The 25,419-nt window shown below is 37.3% G+C and overlaps 1 protein-coding gene across 1 annotated transcript; it reads right to left on the bottom strand.

Annotated features, from left to right (window-relative positions):
• Positions 1-12,136: 12,136 nt before the first annotated feature.
• Positions 12,137-12,826, bottom strand: LOC131166592 (uncharacterized). Its single transcript, XM_058125178.1, has one exon. It carries the CDS (start codon positions 12,824-12,826, stop codon positions 12,137-12,139), a length of 690 nt encoding a protein of 229 aa, XP_057981161.1.
• Between the last annotated feature and the right edge of the window lie 12,593 nt (positions 12,827-25,419).

Raw genomic sequence — 25,419 nt, 5'->3', positions numbered from 1 at the left:
CGTGTAACGACCTGAATAAAATGGTAGTTAAATAATAAAAGAAAAGGGATATGGAAACCGTAAATAGAAGGAGGCCGTCGACGACATTGAACTTTGGAAGGACTAAAGAAAAGGGGGTCAGCAGGGCTTTGTTGACAAATACAAGGGATTCTTCAACGAAGGCTTTAAAGATTTCATCGACGAACACAGGGCTTTGTCGATGAGAAAATACCGAGAGGGGTTTTTGGAGCCAACTGAATTTCGTCGATGAGGAGTGGATTTAGTCGATGAAATGTGTGAAGGACTCGTTGATGAAGGACAGGCTCGTCGATGAAATCCCCTGCTTATAAATATGAAAATCCAAATTTTTTATCTTATTAAGGAAGCCATCTCTTTTCTCTCTCTCTCCCCTTTGGTTTTCTTTTTTCTTTCATCGATTTTGGGCTAGATCTTTGCCGGATCGACAATCCGAAGTCACCACGACGCTCTTGGTGGAGTTCTCTTCAAATTTGCTATAACGGATCGTGGAAGAAAGCTAGTTGGAAATCATCCCAGAGTTGAGGTAAGGCTTTTTAGGCCATATTTGGTCTTGCGCTAGTTATAAGAAATATTGTGCGCATGAAAATATTGAACTTCAATATTGGAAATTTCTATTTTTAGGGTGTTGAGTTGGGAACCCTGCGGGTGCGGGGAAAATTTTTCTTAGGGGCATTTCAGGAATCAGGTAAGGGATAAACTAAGCTAGTTTTGCTTTGAGAAAATGCATGTAATTATATATATAACATCTGTTTTAGGAAAGATAAATATATTTATACATATGATTTATATTTGGAAAATACTGTTTAAATGATGATATGTTGAATACGTGGAAAATTTGTTTAGTGTGGCATGAGTACAAAACTGTTGTGAAATATTGTTTTCTAGGAATGTGAATGATATGGATTTTTATGATGGAAAACCGGCGTACGGGGTGAGATATTTTTATATATATATGATTTTCCGGCGTACAGGCCATGCTATGTGGATATGTTTGTCGGCGTACGGGACGTGCTATGTGGATGAGATTTGCCAGCGTACGGGCTGTGCTATGTGATTTGCCGGCGTACGGGCCAAGCTATGATAAAATGTGTAATACCGGTGTACGGGCCGATGATTTTCATAATATATGTATATGTGCAAAATGATATGATTAATGTGAAAATTAATGATATGAGATAACCATGTATCACGATTTTAGTATATGTATATGATATCAGAACCAAGTTGGCTTGGTTTAGGCTAGCACTTGCACGGTACCATTGCTATGTGTCTATGGTCTTCGTGATCATGTTATCTGTGTTAACGCCGCTGTATGGAATGGTGTGAGATTGGATGGTCGATGTGATTATTTTCAAGAAGTGTGCTGTTATCGCCCCTAGTGTACGGACCAGTCTGCGTAGACCCATTGGACCTACAGACTACTGTTTGACTTGACAGTAGTCGGCCAACTATTGTCAGGTCTTGCCTTTGGGCGACACAACCCAGTCATGTGGGGGTAATACATGACAACAGTCAGCTAACCTACCAGGATTGTTTTATATTATTATTATTATGATATGAGATGGGATATGTTATGAAAATGCATTATGTTCTGCCATGTTTGAATTATATATATGTTTTCCCATATTCGATAAAACAGTACTGAATATGCTATGTATGATATATGTAGAACACAGAATACTCATGTTGCCACACACTGGTATTAGTTTATTTCCCTTACTGAGAGGTGTCTTACCCCTAAAACTTATTAATTTTTCAGGAGCCCCGGATAGGAGAGTGGGAAAGGCCTCGCAGAATTAGTGTTGTTTATCTGCCCTCTGTGAAGGGTAAGTTTTGTAGAGACTGTTAGATTTTGGGGAAAATGTCTCTAGATATGATTTTTGGGATGTATATTATGAGATACAGTGATTGTAGCAACTCTGGTATTTTGTAATATATATTATATTGAGATGTACATTATTGTATGTTTTCTGCTGTTAGGGCTTCTGCTGTATGTTCTGATATATCCCTGGTACCCATGAGTTCATGTGGATTGCGACTTGCTGAGCTGGAATGTATGACATTGATATGATTATAAAAAAAAAATGTGTGGAAAATATGTAGGTCGTGCCATCTCAGTTTGAGACTATAGATAATGGCACACCATGTGAGCGCACTATCTCTTGAATATATAATTCTGCTAGTTTGTCCATAGAGTAGTTGACTGTGATAGGGATAAAGTGAGTTGTCTTTGTCAGTCGATCTACGACCACCCATATAACGTTTTGTCCCTATCGTGTTGGCGGTAACCCTGTTACAAAATCCATAAAGACATGATCTTATTTCCACTTAAGTATATAGAGTGGCTGCAACTGCCCCACAGGTCTCTAGTGCTCAGCCTTTATCTGCTGGCACTTCAAGCACTGTTTTACGAATTTAGCAATCTCCGTCTTCATACCGCTCCACCAGAAGGATTCTCATAGATCTCGATATATTTTAGTACTACCTAGATGTACGGTGTATAGAGATCTGTGAGCCTCCTCCAAGATAACTCTACTGATTTGAGTATCCGCAGAAACACATAATCTAGTACAAAACCACAAGACTCCGTCATCTGATATACTGAACTCTTTCTCTTGCCTGTATTGCACTTTCTCTATCAATTCTACTAGTTATCGGTCAATTCTCTGGTAGCTTTAATCCTTTTTTGCAAAGTAGGCTGTAACACCAGGTTGGCAATGAATTTCTGGTGATCACCTTGTACTATATTTACTCCAAGTCTCTCTAGATCCATCTAAATAGGGTGCTGAATCTCCCCTACTGACACCATTGCTCCTGTTTTTTTCCTACTCAATACATCAACCACCACATTTGCTTTCTCTAGGTGATAGCTGATAGTACAATAATAATCCTTGATAAGCTCCAACTATCTTCTTTGTTGTATATTCAAATCTTTCTAGGTGAAGAAATACTTTAAGCTTTTATGATTGGTGAAAATCACACATTTCCCATGTTTATCTTATTGATCACGCCCGATTTTGATTATGACAAATACTCGTTGTATCTAATGAGTATTTGAGACTTTGTGCAGGAACCTTAAAATTACCAAGATCGAGATAAGCATAAAGAGGAATTGAAGCTGAAGACCCAAGTTACAATTGTATTGTATTTCAATTATATACAAAGGGTCTGTAATAGTAAATAGGGATTGGTTTGTAATAAGCTCACACACATCACATGCATGATTTATTACGTAAGCTCAAACCAACTGTAAACTAAAAATGACCTTAGGATTTACCCTTCGGTCGACCAAAGGTCGACGGACATCGAATTTTTTCAGTGTCTTCAAAAGACCCAAAATTGACCCTAGGACACATACCATTGCACCTATGAATGTTAGGCACTTGAATAGGGTTTGTGTGATTCAAAACAGGACCGAAATGCACACATTATGCACTTTTGGTCGATCGGCCAAGGCATTTCATTCTGCCTTAATCGATCGAAACTGGCTTGGGTCAACAGTTGACCAAGGTCCCGGTCGACCAAACCAGTGTAGTTCAAAATCCCCGGTCGACCGAAACCTCCTAAGGTTAACAAATTGACCATTTGGTCGACTGAGCTAAATTTGTATTGAACCTACCTAGTCGACCGAGGGTCCTCAGGAGAAATCCTAACGGTTTAGTCGACCGAACCATTCAGTTCAAAATGGACTGGTTGACCGAACCTCGGTAAAATGGAAAATCGCCCTCTGGACAGACACTTTTGGTTAACCGACCATACAGTTCATTTCTTGCCCGGTCGACCGAACCATATGAACTTCGATCGACCGGAATGGTTCTAGTCGACCGGACCTCTCGGGTTGTCCTGATTTTTTTATCGTGGTTAATTTTTTAAACAGGGTTAAAATATTTAAAATGTCATTAAACTTTCCTAATAATTCCCAATAGGTCCCCGACGGTCATAATTTCTGGGGTGTCTATATATACCCCTTCATTTGGGAAAATTAGGAACTTGATTAGCAAACAAAAATCCAAAATTTTTTCTTAAGCAAAATATATTCTACTACTCATACTCTTTCTCAAAATCACTCAAACTTACCTTCTCTATCTCCTAAATCCTCTGTAAGTGTCTTGAGTGTTTTTGTAATTAGGTTTGCTCTCTCATTACTTGTGATTGAATTGATTTTTCATTGAGAGCTAAACGTAAGTGTTCTTAGGGGGCTTTGCTCATAAGCCTATCCTAAGAAGACTTACCTAAGCTTCTGAGTGTTGCATTCGTATTGCAATATATTAGGAAGCTTGTTTTTGTTTTTGGCTTGCAAAAATATTTTCAAACTTACTCAAATATCTTGTGGAATCTATATTGATATATTTGTGAAAAGATATTTGTGTTTGTTATATTAATCTTTGTGGCAATATTTATTCAAGTATATATCATTTTCTGAATACAAAGATTGCATAGCTTTTGCAAACCAAGCATATTTACTATATTCGTGATTGAGACATCCGACTGATTGACATACTTGAAACTCACTTGATATTCTGTGTGAACACATTTGATTGAATATTTTGAGATACACAGATTGTAGTTGACACTCTCGCGTACTCACTACACTAATAGAAAATACATTTGAGAGTTGAACTATTGGACCACACTGAGCTTATATATTAAATCATTTGTGGTGTATATGATTGAACGCGTTTGGGTACAAATTTGCTTTATGTGAAAGCACTTTTATATTGTACCATTTGATTGTAAATCTTAGTGATTCCAGGCGTGGCCTAAGGAGGCGATAATCTAGCCCGGTAAGGATTGTTGGAAAGGTTGAGGTCAGCTCTGTGCTAATTGACCTGGTTTGTATAGGTGCCGCTCCACCCGGTTAAGTGAGTTAGTGATAGTGGTAATTCTTGTGCTTGTTAGCCAAGGCGGGGACGTAGGCAATTGGCCAAATCTCGATAACATTTCCGTGTGTCACTCTTACTTTATTTTTTTTTCTGGTGTATGTGTTGTTAATTAAATTGTGTCATTTAAATTTTTGATATATTTATATTACTCGCACTAGATTGACCATAGGGTTGTGAACATACTGCTATTAGGAGGAATACCTAGGGGTTAAATTTTAAAAATACCAATTCACCCACCTCTTGGGATCACGGTAAAGCTAACATCCCATCATAAAGATAGTGCCCCCAGATCTTCAGAACATACACTACTACAGCTAATTCCAAATCATGCACAGGATAGTTTTTCTCATATTCTTTTAGCTGCCTAGAAGTGTATGCAATAACTTTGCCATGCTGTATCAAAACGCACCCAAGTCCCTTCTAGGACACATCACTATAAATAAAGAACCCATCCTCTTTTGATGGAATAGCTAACACTAGGGCAGTAACCAGCTGCTGTTTCAACTCCTGAAATCTCTGCTTATGATCATCGGTCTAATCAAACCTCACATATTCCTTGTGAGTCATGTTATTGGACTCGATTGTCGTGACGTCGTGGACCCTGCCAAAGAACCACTCTTTGGCAAAAATGGGTGTGGCTGGCCTAATTCCAGAGCCTTCTTCTAGTGTTTTCGCGGCGACTCGATCCTTCACACACCTTCTCAGATTCAAAATCTCGGCCTTCATAAGAGTTTCATAGCCGGTAGCTTCGGGGAGGCTGTTGATTCTAATCCAAAGGTGTATTACCGATGGCGCCGATGAGTCCTTTCCTTAGTTTCTTCGGCGTAAGAGACTTGTGGGTCTTTCAAACACTTTTGTCACTGGCTGCGGAAAAGGTAGAAGACGGTGGTTATGGTGGAGGTGCTGGCCGACGAGGGAGAGATGATGGGATCTCCTCAGTCCTAGATAAGTTTCCACTTTTTTAAAAAAAAAAATTGTTTGTTTGTTTGTTTTTTATTACTGGTGATGTGTGCAGATTGTGATTTCTGAGTTTTGGTTGGGCAAGGTTGTGTGTGAGTGAAGGTGCATGACAATGGTGTGATTGTGAGTGCATGAAGCCATTAAGGTTCCTATGAACTAGTAAGGGCTAGGGTTTGGGTTTGTTTTTAGGTTGGGGATGAGGCGACTCATCTCTAATCGTGTGGACAAGGCTCGGATAGACTCGTGCGAGTCATATACTTGCAAACACGTGCGGGGAAGTGAGTCATGTATGGGTTCTGGTTTGATGGTTGAGCTCTGACTGGCTCTAGTAAACGAACTGGGCTAGATGGGGCTTTTGGTCTGGTTTGGCCTGGTTGGTGCCTTTCAAACGGGCCTAGTCTAAGTTGGGGGAGTGGGCTTGCTCAGTTGTGCTTTGAAAACTGGGTCCGAATTATTTTGAAAATGGGTCAGCCTAGTTATATATATTTTTTTGTTTTCTTTTAAAAAAAAAAAAAAATGGGACTGGGGGATTTTAAAATATTAAGCAAGACCTGGGGTGTTCTTCTGTTGCTAAAAATGAGCTGGGCTTCGAGTTACTTTTGGGACGTGGGCTTTAGTGATTTGAAAATAGGCTTGTGGTCTAGTGCTACCAACATGGGCTGCGGTTTTATCTCTAAAATGGGCTTTAGGCTCAGATTTCAAAATGGGGTTGTGGGTTTGGATGTGCAGTGAAATGGGTTAAGGTCTCGAACCCGCACTCAGATTCGGGTATGGGGGTGATTCAAATATGGGGGTTCAATTTGGGTTAGATCGGGAACTCGGGTATGACAGGGTAAACAAATCAGGATTTTGGAGGATCCGAATCCGAGTTTGGGTTTGGGTCGAGGATACTCTGAATTCAGGTTTGAGCCTGAACCTGAATTCCCATAGGAAACACCTGCACTAAGGACTACATTTTGACATATGCTTAGAGTGAAGGAATGGCAAAACACCTTTACCTCAACCTTGAGCTCCTCCGGTCTTCTTTTCCTTTGTTTGTGCTTGATTGTCTGCTTTGGTAATCTGTTTGAGGCTCTGAGTGTCCAATTTCCTATTTCTCCGCCCCAAGCTTCTGCAAGATCTCCTTGATTCTCTGTTTTTCTCCAAATTCTGCTATATCTCCCTTCTTCTAATTTATCTCCCTCTCTTAAAGTTTCTACAAATTTTTCTCAGCTCTCCTTTTCATTCTCTATGGTTTTTCTAATCTTTGCAGAGTACTTCTATACTCTCTCTCCACGACTGCCTTCTCTAACTCACTCTCTTCTCAATTTTGACAGGGTATTGCTGCTTTCTGAGAGGGGTTTTCTATTTTCCCAGCATTTCCTTACCCTCACTTCAATGTCCTTTGCAGTGTGCGAGCCTCCCTATTTATACGGAGGCTGTGGTGACCTTTGGCACCAAAATTTTCTTTGCTAACTGATTTCCCCAATTTATTCCCTATGCTGGCAGGGAATATTTTTCCAACTGATTTCAATTTTCTTTGTGCGCACATGGGAATGCGTTTCTTTTATTTTTGATTTTCAGTTAACTGACTCCCTTTATTCTTTTCCTTTGTGCATAGATGAACGTGGACAGTTTAGGTGGTGGCTCCGGGATGGAGGGCAGAGTATCTGTCGAGCATTTATATTTTTTATAATTTCTTTTTTTGTTTTTGTTTTTGATACCTATTTTCTAGCATTGTGGTGTACCACACATGCTTCTGTATTGAAACCTACTGTATCACTTTTCATTTTATTTCCCTGTATTTTACTCTGTATTTGGTATTTTATTTTACTTTATTTTTTTTTCTGTATGTGTGTACTCTACATTATAGCTGGGGTACTTGTCTCTCTTAAATGAATACAAAAAACTGTGACATCATTTCCGTAGGTTTGCAATTTTTACCTAGAAACCAAAAGCTTCTGTTGACCAAACCTCCTCTAAGAAGCATCTGGTTAGTAAAATGTGACTTCAAGATTAAACACAGTACCCTATTTTTGAAATTAAAAATCTAAACGTCAAACTTTGAAAAAGCTAATAAAGGTTTGAAATCGAGCAACCCAATTTTAAAATGAAAAGAATAAAAGGATTCAATTTAAAGACCTCAAAAACTTAAAATTCATTTGGATCATTGGGACTCATTTTGAAAAATGAAATTGACTCTATGGCTCATTTTAAGGATGCTCGGCATCTGGACTTGATACACGGTTTATTTCATGATCCTAAAATTTAAGAAGGGGCGCTAATTTCGCAATTAAGGAAATTTTTATAAAAGCTCATCATAGAGAGGATTCAAAGTTTTCCTAGATTATTGGGACTTGATCCTGAAACTGCAAGATTGTCTTAAGATTATCGAGATTTCAAAATGGGACCCTAATCTTGAAAAGGACTCAAAGTTGAAACTACTGGGGTTCCAATTTAGACTTGAAGTCGAATCCACTACACCAGGTCTTTTTAGAAGGGCATGGTAAAAATTAGGGTGTCTAATTTGGAAAAACCATCTACAAAGCGTCGGTAGTAGTTTGCTAAACCCAGAAAACTCTTAACCTCCTGAACATTTCATAACCTCACCCAACTCACCACTACCTCTATCTTACTCGGGTCAACTGATATGCCGTCCCCAGAAATCACATGCCCGAGGAAAGTAACATGTCTCAACCAGAATTCACATTTCTTGAATTTCGCGTACAACTTTCTTTCCCTTAATACCTACAAGACCAGCCTTAGATGATGTTTATGCTCTTCAAAACTCTTCGAATAGACCAATATATTGTAACAATCTCAAAATTCTTATCATTTTTTTTTATATATATACAATAAACATTCCTACGTAGCGGAAATACAAATTAGAAAACCATTTAAACATAAACTGTACAATACTAGAATCCAAAATATATAGACCATACAAAAATATCCCTCCAGTGTCATCTATCCAAAAACATACACTACTCTGAAAAAACTCACCCTATAACCAGGGTGATCTGAGCTACACTCTATTCGCGAGCCTGATCTGCTCGCCTCACTGGCCCACCTGAAAAATGTTAGAGTAATAGGGTGAGTCAATGCTCAATAAGTGGAAATATGTTATCACTAGTGTGTGGCAACTAAGTTAAGGATACTTTTAAAAATAATAACTAAACTGCAATGTAATAAATCATCTGTAAAACATATCTTTCTTTCACAATTTAAAACATATTGTATCGTCCGTTTTTCTACTTTTCATACTGGTAATATCATACTATACTCATCATATACTGTAAAACTGTAAACATATATATATATATATATATATATATATATATATATATATAACTGTGCTTTTATCCCTGGGACTCGATACGTCATGATTTGACCCCTCATGACAGGGTTGTGCGGCTCGTAGGCGGGACTCTATCTGGTCGGCCCTCCAGATAAGTCATCATACTCTACACTACCTCAGCTTGGCCAAACTGCATCCTCTCCTAAGCTCAAGACTAGCTACTACCTCGTCAAACCAACCCCCTCAACCCAGTGTACTGGGGAGCTGCATACTCTCCATACTCTCCGAGCACGGCTGACAGTACCCACATACTATCTGATATATGTGGTTGCACTCTATCTGTATCTGTCTGTGTATCTTTCCTCAGGGATTTGATACTATATACATATATACATATATACATATATACATATATATATATATATATATATATACTATTTTACTGTTTTCATCATGTTTCCAAAATTACCGTAACTCCTTCTTTCTGTATAAAACTGTGATACACATACTGATCTGAATAAATATGCATACCTGTATATGTATATATATATATATATATATATATATATAAATATCTGTTCATGAAACTATTCGTATAAAAACTGTATAGGCATGTAAATTTCTCTGTGTATGTGTATCCTTATTTGTATAATCTGTATAATCTCTCACTGAGATTGAGGCGTTACGTATCGCCGTCCCTCAATTCAGTATAGTATGATATATTATAATAACTGTATAAATTTCTTCATCTCATAAAAATCTACTCAGATCACACAAGCATTTAAACTCATATTCTAAAACAAATACTGTTTCAAACTCATATTCTGAAAATTATGTATAGTAAAATGGTGTAGTTATGCATCTATAAAATTTCTAATATCATTACAAAAACTCCTAGCATAACATATTTCCCTTACCTCAACTTTGAAAAGCCGCTATAAAAATTTGGCTCTATACCCGCAGGATTCCTAACTCAACATCCTGAAAACCCAACCCCCCAGAACAAAACATCAGTATTTCTTAGTCTACATCATTTCTTATAATTGCCAGAAAGTCAAAAACTCAATAAAAGATCTTACCTTGAATTTGGGATGAAATCCAACTTCGTTTGCTCGACGATCCGCTCTGGCAAACTTGTAGAGAATTCCACCAAGAGCGTCGTGGTAGCTTCGGATCGTCGATCCGGTGACTTGTGGGGCCAGAAATGAAGAGAGAAGGGAGAGGGAGACGTAGAGAGAGAGAAAGGAGAGAGAGTGAGAGACTTCTTAAAACGAAATAATTCCCAGATTTCGTATATATAAAACAGGGGATTTCATCGACGAGCCCGTTCTTCATCGACGAGTCCTTCACAAATTTCGTCGATGAGGCTCTGTATTCGTCGATGAGGCTCTGTATTCAGGTTGCCTCAGAACCCCTCTCGATATTTTCTCGTCGACGAAACCCTGTGTTCGTCGACAAAATCCTTAGAGCCTTCGTTGATGAAATCTTTAGAGCCTTCGTCGACGAAACCCTGTGTTCGTCGATGAAGCTTGGCAATTTCCCACAGCTATGATTATTTAATATTTTCTCCAAAATGTCCGCGTTCGTCGACGAAGTCTACGGCTTCCTTTTGTTTCTGTATCTATTTTCCTCTTTCTTTAATATTTGAAGATCAATATTTTCTGGTTCGTTACATATATCATCTATAAAAATTACAATGAACTAGCCTAGATATTGATGGAACACTCAATTCATCAGGTCTATAAACACTGCCAGTGCATTCGTAAAACCAAACGGCATAACAAGAAACTCGTAATGCCCATAACGGGTTCTGAAAGCTGTCTTCGGAACATCCTCCTCTTTAACGCTCACCTGATGATAACCTGAATGGAGATCAATCTTGGAGTAGACAATAGTCCCTTGGAGCTGATTAAATAGATCATCAATTCTGGGAAAAGGATATTTATTCTTTATCATCACTTTGTTTATTTCTCTGTAATCAATGCACATTCTCATAGTCTCATTTTTCTTCTTCACGAATAAAATCGGTGCTCCCCAAGGCGACACGCTAGACCTGATAAAACCTTTTTCTAATAGCTTTTCCAATTGGTATTTTAACTTTTTTAATTATGCTGAAGCCATTCTGTAAGGTGCTTTAGATATTGGTGTCGTCCCTTGGAGCAGATCAATTACAAAATCTATCTCTCGGTCTGGTGGTAAGCTGGGTAATTCTTTTGGAAAAATATCTGAAAATTTTTTAACCACTAGAATATCAACTTATTTTAGTTCTTCCTTTGGTAACCCTTTTATGTAAGCAACATATCCCTGGAAACCACCCTAAAGCAGCCTCCTTGCCTGAATAGTTGACACCAACTGTGGCGAGGCGCGCACACGTGAACCCTCAAATCTGTATTCTCGCTCACCTGGAGGTCTAAAAATTACTTCTTTTTTTATGGCAATCTATGTTAGTGTGATTAGCTACCAACCAAATCATACCCAATATTACATCAAACCCCTACATATCTAATATCACGAGATGAGCTAGTAGCACTTTCCTCTGAATGGTCACTGGAAAATCTCTAAGTACCTTCCTATACCTCACGGTAGATTCGATTGGCACAACTACAACCAACTCAACATCTAATAACTGTGTTTCAATCTCAGCTAATTTAGCATACCCCGACGAGACAAAAAAATGGGTGGCACTTGTGTCAAACAAAACAACAGCTTTATAGGAAAAAATAGTAAAGGTACCAATAACAACGTCTCCAGCGGCCTTAGCGTCTCTTGGAGTTAAAGCATACACCATCGCTGGTACTGTATTCCTCTGCTAGTCTCCACGAGGAACCTGATAACCACCTCGAAGTGGTCTATGAGCTAGCGTATGGATTGGCGGTCCTCGACATGCTCACGCCATATGACTAGGTTTCCTACAATGATAGCAAACATTTTCTTCCCTTTTACATTCACCTGGATGCTTCCGGCTACATTCAGGACTGGTAGGAAAAGTTTGCCCACTCTAAAAAACGTCGTGCCTCGTCATCTGTCCCTCATCTCCTCCATACCAGTCTCCTCTCCATGGGCCCCGACTAGAACTCGCTTGGAAACCTTGAGGCATGGGCCTTTGACTCTGAGCTGCGGTGCCTCTTTGCATGCCACTCTCGATGACTGCAGCTCTGTCCACAACCTCCATGAATGTTTGAGCCAGAAAACCGATAACCTGCTCAAAAAAATTTTGCCTTAGGCCTTCCTCAAACTTCCTTGCCTTCTTCTCCTTGTCCAGTGCTAAATGTGGGCCAAACCGAGACAATTTTATGAAACGGGCTGCATCTTGCTGTACAGTCAACTGTTCTTGAGTCAGGTGTAGAAATTTTGCTGTTTTTGCACTCCTAACAGTGGCGGGGAAGTATCGGTAAAAAAATAACTCCCAAAAACGGCTCCACGTCACCACCATCAGATTAGACCTCAGTTCCTCAATTAACCTCGCTAATCTCCACCAGCGTTTTGCCTCCCTAGTCAGCTTAAATGTCGCAAATAATACCTTTTGCTTCTCAATACACGGGAGGACCGTCATTATATCTTCAACATCCTGAATCCAGTTCTCAGTTGCTAAAGGGGTTGCTCCTCTAGAAAATGACGGAGGTCTCATCCGCGTAAACTGCTCGTTCATGCAATTACGCTCCCCCAAGCTTTTGGCAATCTCAACCATCACCTACTGGGTGATGCTGCGTAGTACCGCATCAGAATCTCTGCGTATTTGTTATGGTTTATCAGGTTTAACACATTGGACCGAGTTTAAGGGTTCGGGGCATTACAAATGGTATCAGAGCAATGTCCAGCCGGAAGTGTGATATGGAAATATTAGAGTATTAGGTTAGGAATGATTTATACCAGAGTATATGATTGAGTTGCGATAAGGATAGAGATGGGTAGATTAAGATACCGTTAAGAATTTTGAGTTGTGTTTTGTAAGCTTGGGGGTAGAAATCCCTTGATGGTCTTCTCTATTTTTCTGAAGAGGTAGCTAGCTTTAGAAAATCATGATAAATCCATTGATGGTGATGTTTCTGAGCAGAGAAATTAGAACTTGGGATTTGAAGTCGAAGGTTAGGTTGGTTGATTTAAGGAAAAAAAAATTCTTTAAAGGAGAATAATTTAGGTGATGTGATTAAATAGTCTGTGGTCAAGTTGGGTGTTTGAAATTTAAATTGGAGTATATGGAAATGTGTGGTATGAGGTTGGTTAGTTGGTTTTAGAGGTTATGGTATCGGGGGTGTAAGGTGTGTTGAGTTATGAATTCCTGAAATGAGGAAATGATTGATTAGTTGGTAAAAATTTCGAGGATGAATTTCTTTAAAAAAGGGAAGAATGTAATAACCTGGAAAAAAAATTATTTAAAAAATTAATTAATTAAAAAAATTAAAATTAAGAGTAATTATTGATTAGTTAATTAATTAAAAATTATTAAATTAATTAATTAAATAAACAAATAAAAGGAATAAAAAAAAAAGGATAAGGAAGCCTAAGCTTCCTGCGAATTGCAGAAAGAGAGAGAGAGAGAGAGCTCTACGCTCTCTCTCAGTCGTTCACTCCTTCGTCTCCGTCTCTCTCTCTTCTCAATTTCTTGGCAGATATTTGATCGATCAAGAAACAGAAGGTACCGTTGCATTCCTAACTCCGCCATCGACATTTCTATTGGAGCGGATTTGTCGTGGGAGCGGCATAGGCACCACTCCTGGGGAAAGGTATATTTCCTCTAAATCCTTAATTTTTCCTTAAATCTGCCATTAAATTGACGATTAGGTACAATCACGGGATCCTAGTCATGATCATCGTCATTTTGGCGTGAATGAATTTCCAATTGGGGTTTTCTAGGCCCCACTCCAAAGTGAGAGTGGGATTTGGGGAATTAAGTAAATTGGTTATATTTGAGGGTATAACTATTTATTTGGTATTTAAGGGTTTAGGAAATATTAAAATAGTATTTTATTTAGGGTAAATTTAATGGAATTAGGATTTTTGATACAAGACTCGGGTGAGCGGCGGAGGTATTTTTCAAGGTCCCTATCGGCGTAGTTCAAGAAATCAGGTAAGGGAAAAAATATATATATTAAATTAGAATTTTTATGAATTTAATGGAAAATGAATTGTGTTATATATACGTGTATATGTTTCGGTATGAGTTTAAAATGTCAACCATTTAAATTATGTTTTTTCGAGTTTAGCACAGTTTATTAGATACGTATATGCGAAAATGAATTGGTGAAAGTGGAAAATATTTTCAAGATAATTATGTAAGAAATGAAAGGTATTTTCAGAATATAAACGTTAAATATTAGTTGGCTTATTTTATAGGCAATGTATGAATTTTATTGCTAAATTGTGTGACATGTGTAAATGTAAGTTCTGTGCAAATATATGTTAAATGTATGAGAAGCAGGTTAATTAAGTAATGCATTGCGAATGAAATATGATATGAACTATGTTGTTTGTGTGTGTTAATGCAACCATGTAAACAACTGAAAGATGTTGGGTAAAACAGCTGAAAGATGTTGGGTAAAATAGCTAAAAGATGTTAGGTAAAATAGCTAAAAAATGTTGGGTAAAACAGCTGAAAGATGTAATGACCCGAATAATGATAATGTAATTTAAATAGAGAGGAACGGAAATGAAAATAGTAACAAAAGGAGGTAGTCGACGACATTGCACTTTAAGAAAAATAACTAAGGGAATTTATCAGGTCCTCGTCAACGAAAACAAGGGATTCATCAACGAGGGTATAAGAGGGTCTTGTCGACGAAGACAAGTTTCGTCGACGAGAAGATACTAAGAGAGGATTTTTGGTGAAGCTTGAAATTCGTCGACAAAAGTGCAGGTTCGTCGATAAACTTTCTACAGGACTCGTTGATGAGTTGACGTATCTTGTCGACAAATTCGACCCTATAAATAGCAAAAACCCATATTTAAATGCAGAAATTAAGGAAAAAATCATTCTCTCTCTCTCTCTCTCTCTCTCTCTCTCTCCCTTCAGTTTCTCTCCCTTCTCTCTTTGATTTCGAGCTGGATTTTCGTCAGTTCAAGGATCAGAAGCCACCACGACGCTCCTAGAGAAGTTCTTTGCATATCTGCAAGAGCGAATCGTCGGTGTAACTCCGTTGAAATTCATCCCTGAGTTGAGGTAAGACTTTTTATGCCAAATTTGGTCTTACTGTAGTTATAGAAAATGATATTCACGTGAAAATACAGAAGTTTTGTTCTGCGAGTTGTCGATTTCAGGGTGTTGAATAGGAAATCCTACGGGTGTGAGACCTAAGTTTATAGGGGCTTTTCTTAGTAGTCAGGTAAGTGAATAAACTAAACCAGTTATTTTCCATGCAAAATATTATTATTTATTAGTAAATTAATTTTCAGGAAAGCATGTATTATATCAGTGTATTGCGAAGGAAATGCACATTTGGGAAAATACTGTTATTATGTTGAAATGTATATATATGTATGAGATGCCAGAAATTATGATTTTAGAATATAATGTATAGTTTTATACAGAAAATGTGTGGCATGAATATTACTTTACGTGAGAAATGTTATGATATGATAATGTTATGAATGAAGTATGTTTTCAAAGATTATGAAAGAATGTAGTACATTATGATTTTAAAGTACATGATAAATGATTTATTTATTCTGAATGATATGTATGAGATATTTGGTGCAAGGCCATGATTGATAGCCGGCGCGAGGACATGTTTTACGTATGATTTTGGCACAAGGCCGTATTTATTAAATGTTCGGCACAAGGCCGTATTTATGAAATATTCGGAACGAGATTGTATTTATGAAATTATAGAAAATGCTATCAATCCATTTATGTTAAACGGTATATTATCATGTATTATATGTTATCAGAACCCAGATGTTAGTTTAGTTTAGTTCAGGAGCACGATATCGTAGCTTATAGATCAGATATCCATGTTCAGATTGGTGCTAACCACCCTACGAGGGGGTGGGAGATGGATAGTCGATGTGACTTTCAGTGTAGAGTGTAGAAGTCCACCTGGTAGTCCGGACCAGGGTGTGGAGGACCCATCGTACTTACAGACCCAATAGCTATTCATCCTGTGTATGTTTTCAGTATTATTAGCTATATTAGACAGTTATGATTAGTATGATTTATTAAAAAGATGCAAGTATACGTTTTTGTAGTTATAAAATGATGAATGTTTTCTAGTATGATAATTGTACTGTATTTCTATATTATCACTAAGTATTCATATTGCCACACAGCTGTATTTAGTTTATTTTCCTTTACTGAGAAGTGTTTCACCCCCGAACATTAAATAATTTTCAGGAAATCCAGAAGGACCGGCGGGTCGGGGCCGCCGTTGAGTTTGTTGGATTACCCCGTTAGGAGGGTAAGTCTTGTACTAGGACTAGAAAATTGTTTTTGTTGTGGGGTCCTAGTTATATACATTGCACATTTTGGAGATTGTAAGTAAATACAGTATTTTGGGAATGTAGTTAACTCTGGTATTATGTAATATTTATGGATTGATGGATGCAATTTATTTTATTGCTGCTTAGGTTTCCCCTGTATGTGAAAGGTCTATCCCTGTTACCCACGGGTTCAGGTGACATTATTATTATATATATTTTATTATTTGATAAGTTAAGGAGGTCGTTACAAAAGATGTTGGGTAAAACAATTGAAAGATGTTGGGTAAAATAGTTGAAAGATGCTGGGTAAAACAGCTGAAAGATGCTAGGTATGTAATGAAATGAAAATGGAAATGAATGAAACGAAAATGAAATGTGAACAATGTAAAATGGGAAAGAGTCACTTATAGTGAAATGAAATGGAATGTTAAAGTTATGAACATGAACATATGTGAATGGTTGAGTAATGATAGAAATAACAATGTATTATGATACTAGAAGTATCTATGCTCATAGAACATGTTACGATTGGGCGGGGCGTACTCTTCGCTTGAGGGCTTGCTGAGAAAGGCGAATGCGCTAGTAACTTCAAATGTGGCAGTAGCTACATAACGTATTAGGGCAAAGGGAACCTACTTGTATGGGAGGGTAGATTTCCCTATCCTTGGGGTCTTTGTTGGTAAACCTTTGTTTGAACTGTGTGAGTACGAGATCAATTTAATACTTGAGGGCTTGCTGAGTAAGGTGAGTGCCCTGGTATGCTTCAATTGTGACCTTTGGGTTGCCAAATGTATTAGAGCAAAGGAGTGCTACTTGTATAGGCGGATAATCGCCCCTATCCTTGGGTAATCTTGTGGGTTAAATCTTTTGCATGTGATTGATTAGGTTCAGAGAATGATTTAAGTGTTTATGATAACGTTTTGCAAATGCTATTAAAATAATATTTATAAACCTCATGTTAGCCACACGCTGTTTAAATATATCGTTTCTTCCCTTACTGAGATGTGCCTCACTCGAATATGAATTTATCTTTTTCAAGATTTCCTCGATATCAAGCTTAGAAAGCTCAAGGTTTTATAGCATTTTTGGGAAATCGAAAGAGAAAAGGGAATATTTTTATGTTAATTTTGAGATGTATGTTTTATTTATTATGTATTGAAGTCTTCAAATAGATGAATAGTTGTGAATACTGGTATTTGCGGATAATCTTTTGGAGACATGTATATATGTGAGTACAGGTGGTGAATAGTTAGTTTTTATTATGGATAGGAATAGTAAACTCTGGTATTATATAATTGAGGATCATAGTTATGTTTTTCGCTGTGTACTTGTTATGGTTTATCAGGTTTAACGCACCAGACCAGATTTAAGGGTTCGGGGCGTTACATGGAGTGAGACACTTCTCGGTAAGGATGGAATAAATTATATCAGTGCGTGACAGATGAGTTTTAGTGTATACAAAATATAGTCGTTTGTTAATCAACATCAACTAAGAAGACAGATGCAGACTGTACTCACACATATGTAATTATTTATAAGCAAGAGTTCCCAAGGATTGGGGAGATCACACGACCATACATGTAACACCCCTTTTCTCTGATATCGCCTGTAACCTTGCCCTTTTTAATTTGGGTAAGGTTACAACTAATACTTATCAGGGCACTCACTTTGCTCAATAAGCCCTCGGGTGGAGAGTTTTACTTCACCACAATCATTCATGCATTTAAATTTACATACATGTCCCCACACACATTCAACATCAATCATACCACAGAATCTACATACACATACAACACAGCACATCCACATTTACAATACATTTCATTCACATCCACACAGGATACTGCACAAGTACTTCACTTTTCATGGTTCTCACGGCATCCCTCCCCATCGTTCCTAGCATGTATTTCACAACCGACGTCCACTGTTAGACTTTCACAATGACCTATTCATAGTAATTCAGTAAAACGAATTCCTCAGGCCTGCCAACATTTTACCCTTATTTATATAAATGACAATATAACAAACTCCTCAGACCTGCCAATGTTATATTGTGAAATACCCGAATAACCATACAAAACAAATCACCCAAATATATCAATTTATTTACCACAGTAATCACAACCAGTTTATTATGAAGAATTAATCCCATGCCACATGATTTGAATGTCATATCATACCCTAATATTTTGACCAAAGAAATTATATCACATAATACTCAGTTTCAATTAGTTGGATTTTGAAAATACAACTAGCATAATGTTTCTAAAATCATAAATTCCAGTTTAATCAGTTCAAATTTAATAAAAAGCTGGCATAATTTATTCCCCTTACTTGATCCTAAGAATTTGCCTAAAACAATCGGGAGATAAAGATCCTAGATTTACGAAATTGCCATAGAAACTGATCCGAAAACCCGAGAGAGATGAGAAAGATGTTCGGGGAGCGAGAGCGGCTTCGGGTGAGCGTAGAAGTGAGATAGAGTCACATAAGGGATGAGAGAGAGAGAGAGAGAGAGAGAGAGAGAGAGAGAGAGAGAGAGAGCGATTCAGAGCTGAAAGAGAGAGATAACTAATTTTTCTAAAAAAAAAAGAAAAATGACCTAATGTCTATTTATAGGCAAGTTGTCCCTGCACAAAACCATCGATGTTTTTCTGAAACCGTCAATGGTTTGGCCATTTTCCAAACAAAAAAAGCCCATATATGCTCTCGGTAGTTTGCCCTGCAGGAAAATCATCGACGGTTTTTCTAAGGCCCACTAAACCGTTGATGGTTTGGTCCTAGCCAAACCCTTTTCCTTCCTTTTTCTTATTTTTCCTTTCATTTATATATTTTCCTTTTCTTTTATTTATTTTTCTTTTATTTTATGGGTCCAGGTCTCTACAAAGTACCCCTTCCCTAATCATCACTGTTAAAGTTCTAATATTTTTTGGTTGAAAATCAAGCTCAAAGAATTTCCCAAAAAGACCCAAACTAGAGCCCGAAAAATCTGAATCTAAAATCCCAAAAATAAAATCAAACCTCCCCAAGTTAATTCCCTAAAATCCTAGTCAGAGTCCTTAAACAAAATCTCAAAGATTAGACCAAAATCCCTACAAATTTCTTAAGAGAGACCTGGTGTTAAGTCCCAAATCTGAAGAAAACATACCAAAAATCTGGGGCAAAATACCCTGACTCAGGCCAAAGACCTTGATCTAAAAGCCTAAACCCAACTCAGGGACCCAGTCAACTTGACTGGGGTCCAAGTCAATTGACCCAAATACCCCTACCCAAGTCCAATGACCCAAGTCTAACCCATACCCTTGATCCCAAGTCAACGTTTACCTAGGTCAACTAACCCACCTAACTAATTAGCCCAATCTAGCCCAACATCCTAGACCTGCCTAGCGACCAAAGCCTAACTATCCTAAGCCCACTTAGCCCAAGACTCAAAAGCCTACTTAACCCAATATTATTAAAGGCCCAGGTGGGTTGAACCCAATCAAGCCTTGAATCTCTCATTCCAACTAAGCATGATCCCATTTCCCCAACCCCCTAACCTAAAAACCAAAAATTAACCCAATCACAAATTAGGCCTAATTGGGCCTAACCTGACCCAACCTACCCTATAATCCAACATGAAAAAAAAAAAAAACTTGGTCAAACCCTCAACTATGTTTAGCCTACGAGAAACCATGAGAAAATCCTAGGAAAATCAAAATGAAACCAGTGAAAATTCCTTAAGAAATCAAAACAAAATTAAAATTAAAAATTAAAAACAAGAAACAAAAACCTGAAAAAGAGAAAAGGGGTTCTTTACCTTGGGGGATTTGTACTCGAATCTGAAAGGGAGAGAGGCAAAGAGAAAGCTTTCTGCCATGGTGAGGCTCATCTAGAACTTGCAAAAAAGAAAGAGAGTGTGAGGTGAGTGAAAAGAACAAGAAAAGAAGTGAGAAAGTGGAGAGATAAAGAGAAAAAAAGAGGTAAAGTGAGGGAGGAGAGAGAGAGAGAGAGATAAGGGGTTACCTTGGGAATTCTACCTTGAGCAATAGTGGTGGAGATCAACCGCAGCCACGACCATGGTGGCCAAAGAGAGAGAGAAACAGGGAGGTGATTGAGGGTGATGAACAAGGAGAAAAGAGAGCAAGAGAGGGTTCGAGGAGAGGATAATAAATGAAAGAAAAGGAAATGAAAAAGAAAAAGGAAAAAATACATATATTTTAATTTTTTTTTAAATTCAGATTATGGCATATGTCATCATTCGTACGGTGACACGTGATAGGATCATGTTCGCAGAAATTGGATGATGTTACTAGGTGACGTAGCGCAATCTTGGCTGTTCGAGGTATTTTTTTTTTCCTGAACAACCAGGATCGTGCCACATCAACAATCCCTGTCTTAGCCATCATGCCATACAAATGTTGCCTTGTGTCTAGTGACGTCATGCTAACAATCACCTAACATGTGTCCTCCACTGTTCAAAAAAAAAAAAAAAAAAAAGGAAATCTTGTTTACCCTATGGGTCATTCCCTGTTTTGATTATGACAAATACTCTGGTATTTAATGTTTATCTAGTTTGTGTGCAGGTTTATACTAGCAAACCAATTGATGGCACATGAAGACTTAAAGACTAAAGACCCTGAAGACTTTGTTGTAATTAATATTTGTGGTATTCGAGTCTGTAATAGTAACTAGGTTTATCGGTCTGTAATAATCTTTGCATGTCATGCATGTAGGTAATTGTAAGCTTAAAATGACCGTAGAATGACCATAGGGGCTGAATGACCTTAGGGCACCCTTCGGTCGAACGACGCCAAATTTTTGGGACTATCTCAAAACGGCCTCAGTAAGACCCTAGTATGACTATAGGTCCCAACACTCACACACATATCATATAATATATGGGAGTGTTTAATCTGTGCTGAAATTGAACATTATTAGGAAAGTTGAGAGCTTGGGTGACCAAACCCTTGGAGTTCAAAACTCCTCGAGTGCCCAAACTATTGAAAAGTCAACAGATGACTTGGGCTCTCGGGCAATCAAACTATTTTGTGCGTACCAGCCACGGGCGCCCGAACCCCTCGAAAGGGACAGTTCACCAACTTGGGTGACCTAACTGTTTAGTTCAAAATGGGCCCCAGGCGACCGAACACACGAATTTGGCCCGCCAAATATAGGACCGGGCATCCGAAGTCACGAAGCAATGCTACTGACTTTGATTCGGGTCACCAAACCTAAATCCGGGTGACCGAACTCATTTAAATTACTTTTATCCCTGTGTCTGTTCAGGTGACCGAACCAAGGTTCAGTCACCCGAACCTTGCTGGGTTAAAATTAATTTAACCGAGGTAAAAATGGGTTAAGTTGGGTTAATTGTGTTTAAACCATTTGAAACTTTTCTAATAATACCCAATAAGTCCCAAACGGTTATATTTTTGCCTTGGTCTATAAATATGAGTTCATTTGTGAGGATTAAGCAGAGATTAAGAAAAATCATTAGCCAAAATTCTCTCTAACTTAAAAATCCCATTGTTGTAAAAATTCAATCATAACATTCACTAAATAATATCTGCCTATTCAATCCTTCCATACAATACTCTCATACCGTTCATTAAATTCATGATTAATCTTCTTGGTGACAGTTCTACTTGATATTAATCTATTTCCAAAATAATCCTTGGGTTAAATTGCAAATTTAGTCGAAATCCTATCATGCCGCATAAAATAGCCCTCCCATTGGAACTCCATAGCTGAGGAATCATGGTTGTGTCCGGTCAATGGGCTATATTTTGGGGAAGCTATAATGGGGTAGGTTTTCACACGAATGACCATATTCGATATCGCGAATTAGATGGAAGAGAACGTAGAAGAGAGGAGCTCATAAGTAAGAGAAGAAAAGAAAGAAAGAAAGAAAGAAAAAAGGGAAGAAGAAAGTGGGGGGGGGGCGTGAACAAATTGAAAACCTGAAGTTCTTGAGCCGAAATAATAATATATTTATTAATAAAATAAAATAAATTTAAATTATTTTTTTTTCTTTTCTTTAAATTGGAGGGTTTATTTGCTATAATACTTCCAACACTATACCTCATCATGTAATTTACTTGGTGAGAGTTCTTACTTGGGTTATTGCTTAGTATTATTGCCCATACTCCCATTACTTGCTTGGTTGATTGGTATTGATTTTGGGGAGTTAAGTAAGGTTTTCCCACAGATTTTATTTAATAAATCTTGTATTAGGAAAAACCTAGTAGCTTAAGGATATTTGCATTGTCATTGCAAAGATTCCTATAGCTTGATTTTGTTGTGCAAAATATTTTTTACAAGCTATATTATTCTTTCAAACTACTCTTGAGCTCATTACATTGAAGGAAAATATTTTGAGTTAAGTTTGAATATTTGATTAACATCTTTGAAACCCTGATTTGCGATTGAGATTACATTTAACTTGTTTCAAAGATACAACTTGTTTAGAACACTCTTGAGCATATTAGAGATCATATCTTGTTGAGTGTAGCTTGCACAAAAATACACATCACTAAGCTTACATTTCCTATATTGTTGATGTGTGGTTGATTCATTATACTGTGCGTACTGGGTACATATCTGCTTTACTTGAGAAGCATAATCACTGTACCGGTTACTTTGTGAAAAATACTATTGTATTTCCAGGTGTGGCCTAAGGGGGTTTGATCTAGCCCGGAAGGATCACGTTGGGGTCAATCTTGTGAATTTGACCTAGGGCCTTCTCCGCCCTGCAAGAAGAATTTGTAAAGGTTAAGGTCAGCCCTGTGCTAATTGACCTAGTTGTAATCGGTGCCGCTCCACCCGTTAAATGAGCTTTAGTAGAATACTCAGGCTTGCGAGCTAGAGGCGGGGACATAGGCATAGTTGGTCAAACCCCGATAACATATCTTGTGTGCATTGTTTATCTTTCTGTAATTTACATTTTTGCATATGTATGTTATAGTTGGTGAATGTTGCGCATGATTTTAATTTCCGCACGTTATATTTATCTACGCATTTAGAACTGTATAGACAGACCCTAGGTTGCAAATATACTGCTGTTAGATTAGCTAAACCTAGGAATAAATTTTAAATTTCAATTTACCCCACTCTTGCAAATACACCATTTTTATCAAATCTGATATGGTTGTGTGCTGCCACATTTTAGCACGGATGGCTAGCACATAGCAGCCTCTATTTTTCCCCTATGTGCCTCCTCTAAGCTGGGTCAACTCAATCTAACTTGGGTCAACTATGGTTGACTTGTTCACCCAGTTCAAACCGATTGAGCCGGTTTGACCCCTATGAACCGCTAGTTTCTAATTTTATTATTTATTTTAATAAATTCATTTTTAATTCATTTATAATTCAAAAAATGGAGGACACTTGATAAAAAAAATAATAAAATCAGAAAAAATTTGAAAAAATCATAGAAAAACAAATTAAAAATCTTCGAGCCATTTTTAGCTCAAGGGAATTTTTTTTTTTTTAAATCCAAAAAAATAGAGAAAATTTTTAAAAATCTTGAAAAATTGTAGAAAAAGTCTTTAAAATGTAGAAAAATTTTGAAAAAAATTTGGGACCATTTTTACTCAATTTTGATCAATTTCTAGTGGTGCTTCTTATGTGTTTTGTTTATGTGTATCCCGTTTACTGCGTGAATGCGTGCTTTGTCCTTTTTTTTATTTTTATGTGTGCATGTGTCTGCATGCCTGTATGCGTGTGTGCACTTTCCCCATGAGGTAAATTTAAAAATAGGGATCTTTGATTTTAAATTATCTTCTAAGGAGTGGGAATTTTAATCGAATCACTTTGTCTTTAGTGATTCTTTTAGAATCTTTGGATTTTGGTGCACACCTTGCATAAACTTATTATCATTTTTTTTTTTAAAAGTTGTGATTTTTAATTACATGTTGTAATTATATATGTTAGTTTTTGCTCTTACGTATCTTGTTGCGCCATTGATTGAAAAACCTTAATGAATTTTACTTTAATTCTCAAAGGGCGTGTCTTTGCATGCCTTTAAGGGTTAAACACAGGAAATTTTGTTTTTTGCAACTGTTCTTGAATATAAAGGTCAAGTAAAGAGCATTTTTTAAAAGAAATTAAGAAAAAATATTGAATGAATAATCCTCGAAAGGATTGGCGGGAGTTGTGTTCTCTGCATGCTTTTGGATTCTTGAGGTCAGGATAATTTTTATTCTTTGTAGGGTTATCCAATATTTAAAGGTCAGCTAACTAAATAAACATAAGAATTGAAGTCTTGATTGGTCAATTTTGAAGATAATTTTTAGGTTAATTAGGTACCATTTGTTGGACGAGTGTGAAGGGGTACTCGTACCTTTATTTTGCATAATTGTACTTCCGAATCCAAACTTAGTGATGTAGACTTTTGACTACTAGCTTCCTCGAACCTAGGGGACCAAGGAACTGGTAATATAATAGGTGTTCTAACCACACCTAAAATAAATAATTTAGTGACAACTATGTTATTTTTAAAAGAAACCCATTTCTCGATCATTATATTATATACCATACTTCATATCACATAGTATCAAGTTCGCCACTCAGTCGAAGCATTTAGAATTTTCGATCTCGCCTGTCACGTGGGGGTGGCTCCCTGGGACGTTGCGACACTTTAAAAATGTGACATGGATCTTTTTGTTCCAGGGTTGAAAGTTTTAATTAATTTTCTATGAAAATGTAAATTCTATTTTATCTGTGGTGTCATTCTGTGTAAATGGAATCATTTTCGATTGATCTATTGATGTTAAGATTTGATACTTTTATATTAAAATTTTTTTTTTGAATCTTGACAAAAAAGGAAAAGGATATGGAATAAATAAGAGATGTGTTACCTCTTATTGTATATTTTAAGTTCAGAGT

The sequence above is a fragment of the Malania oleifera genome, chromosome 10 (genome assembly GCF_029873635.1).
Source record: "Malania oleifera isolate guangnan ecotype guangnan chromosome 10, ASM2987363v1, whole genome shotgun sequence".
Taxonomy (NCBI): domain Eukaryota; kingdom Viridiplantae; phylum Streptophyta; class Magnoliopsida; order Santalales; family Ximeniaceae; genus Malania; species Malania oleifera.
The sequence above is the reverse complement of the archived record's forward strand: the minus strand, read 5'-3'. Positions and strand labels throughout refer to the sequence as shown.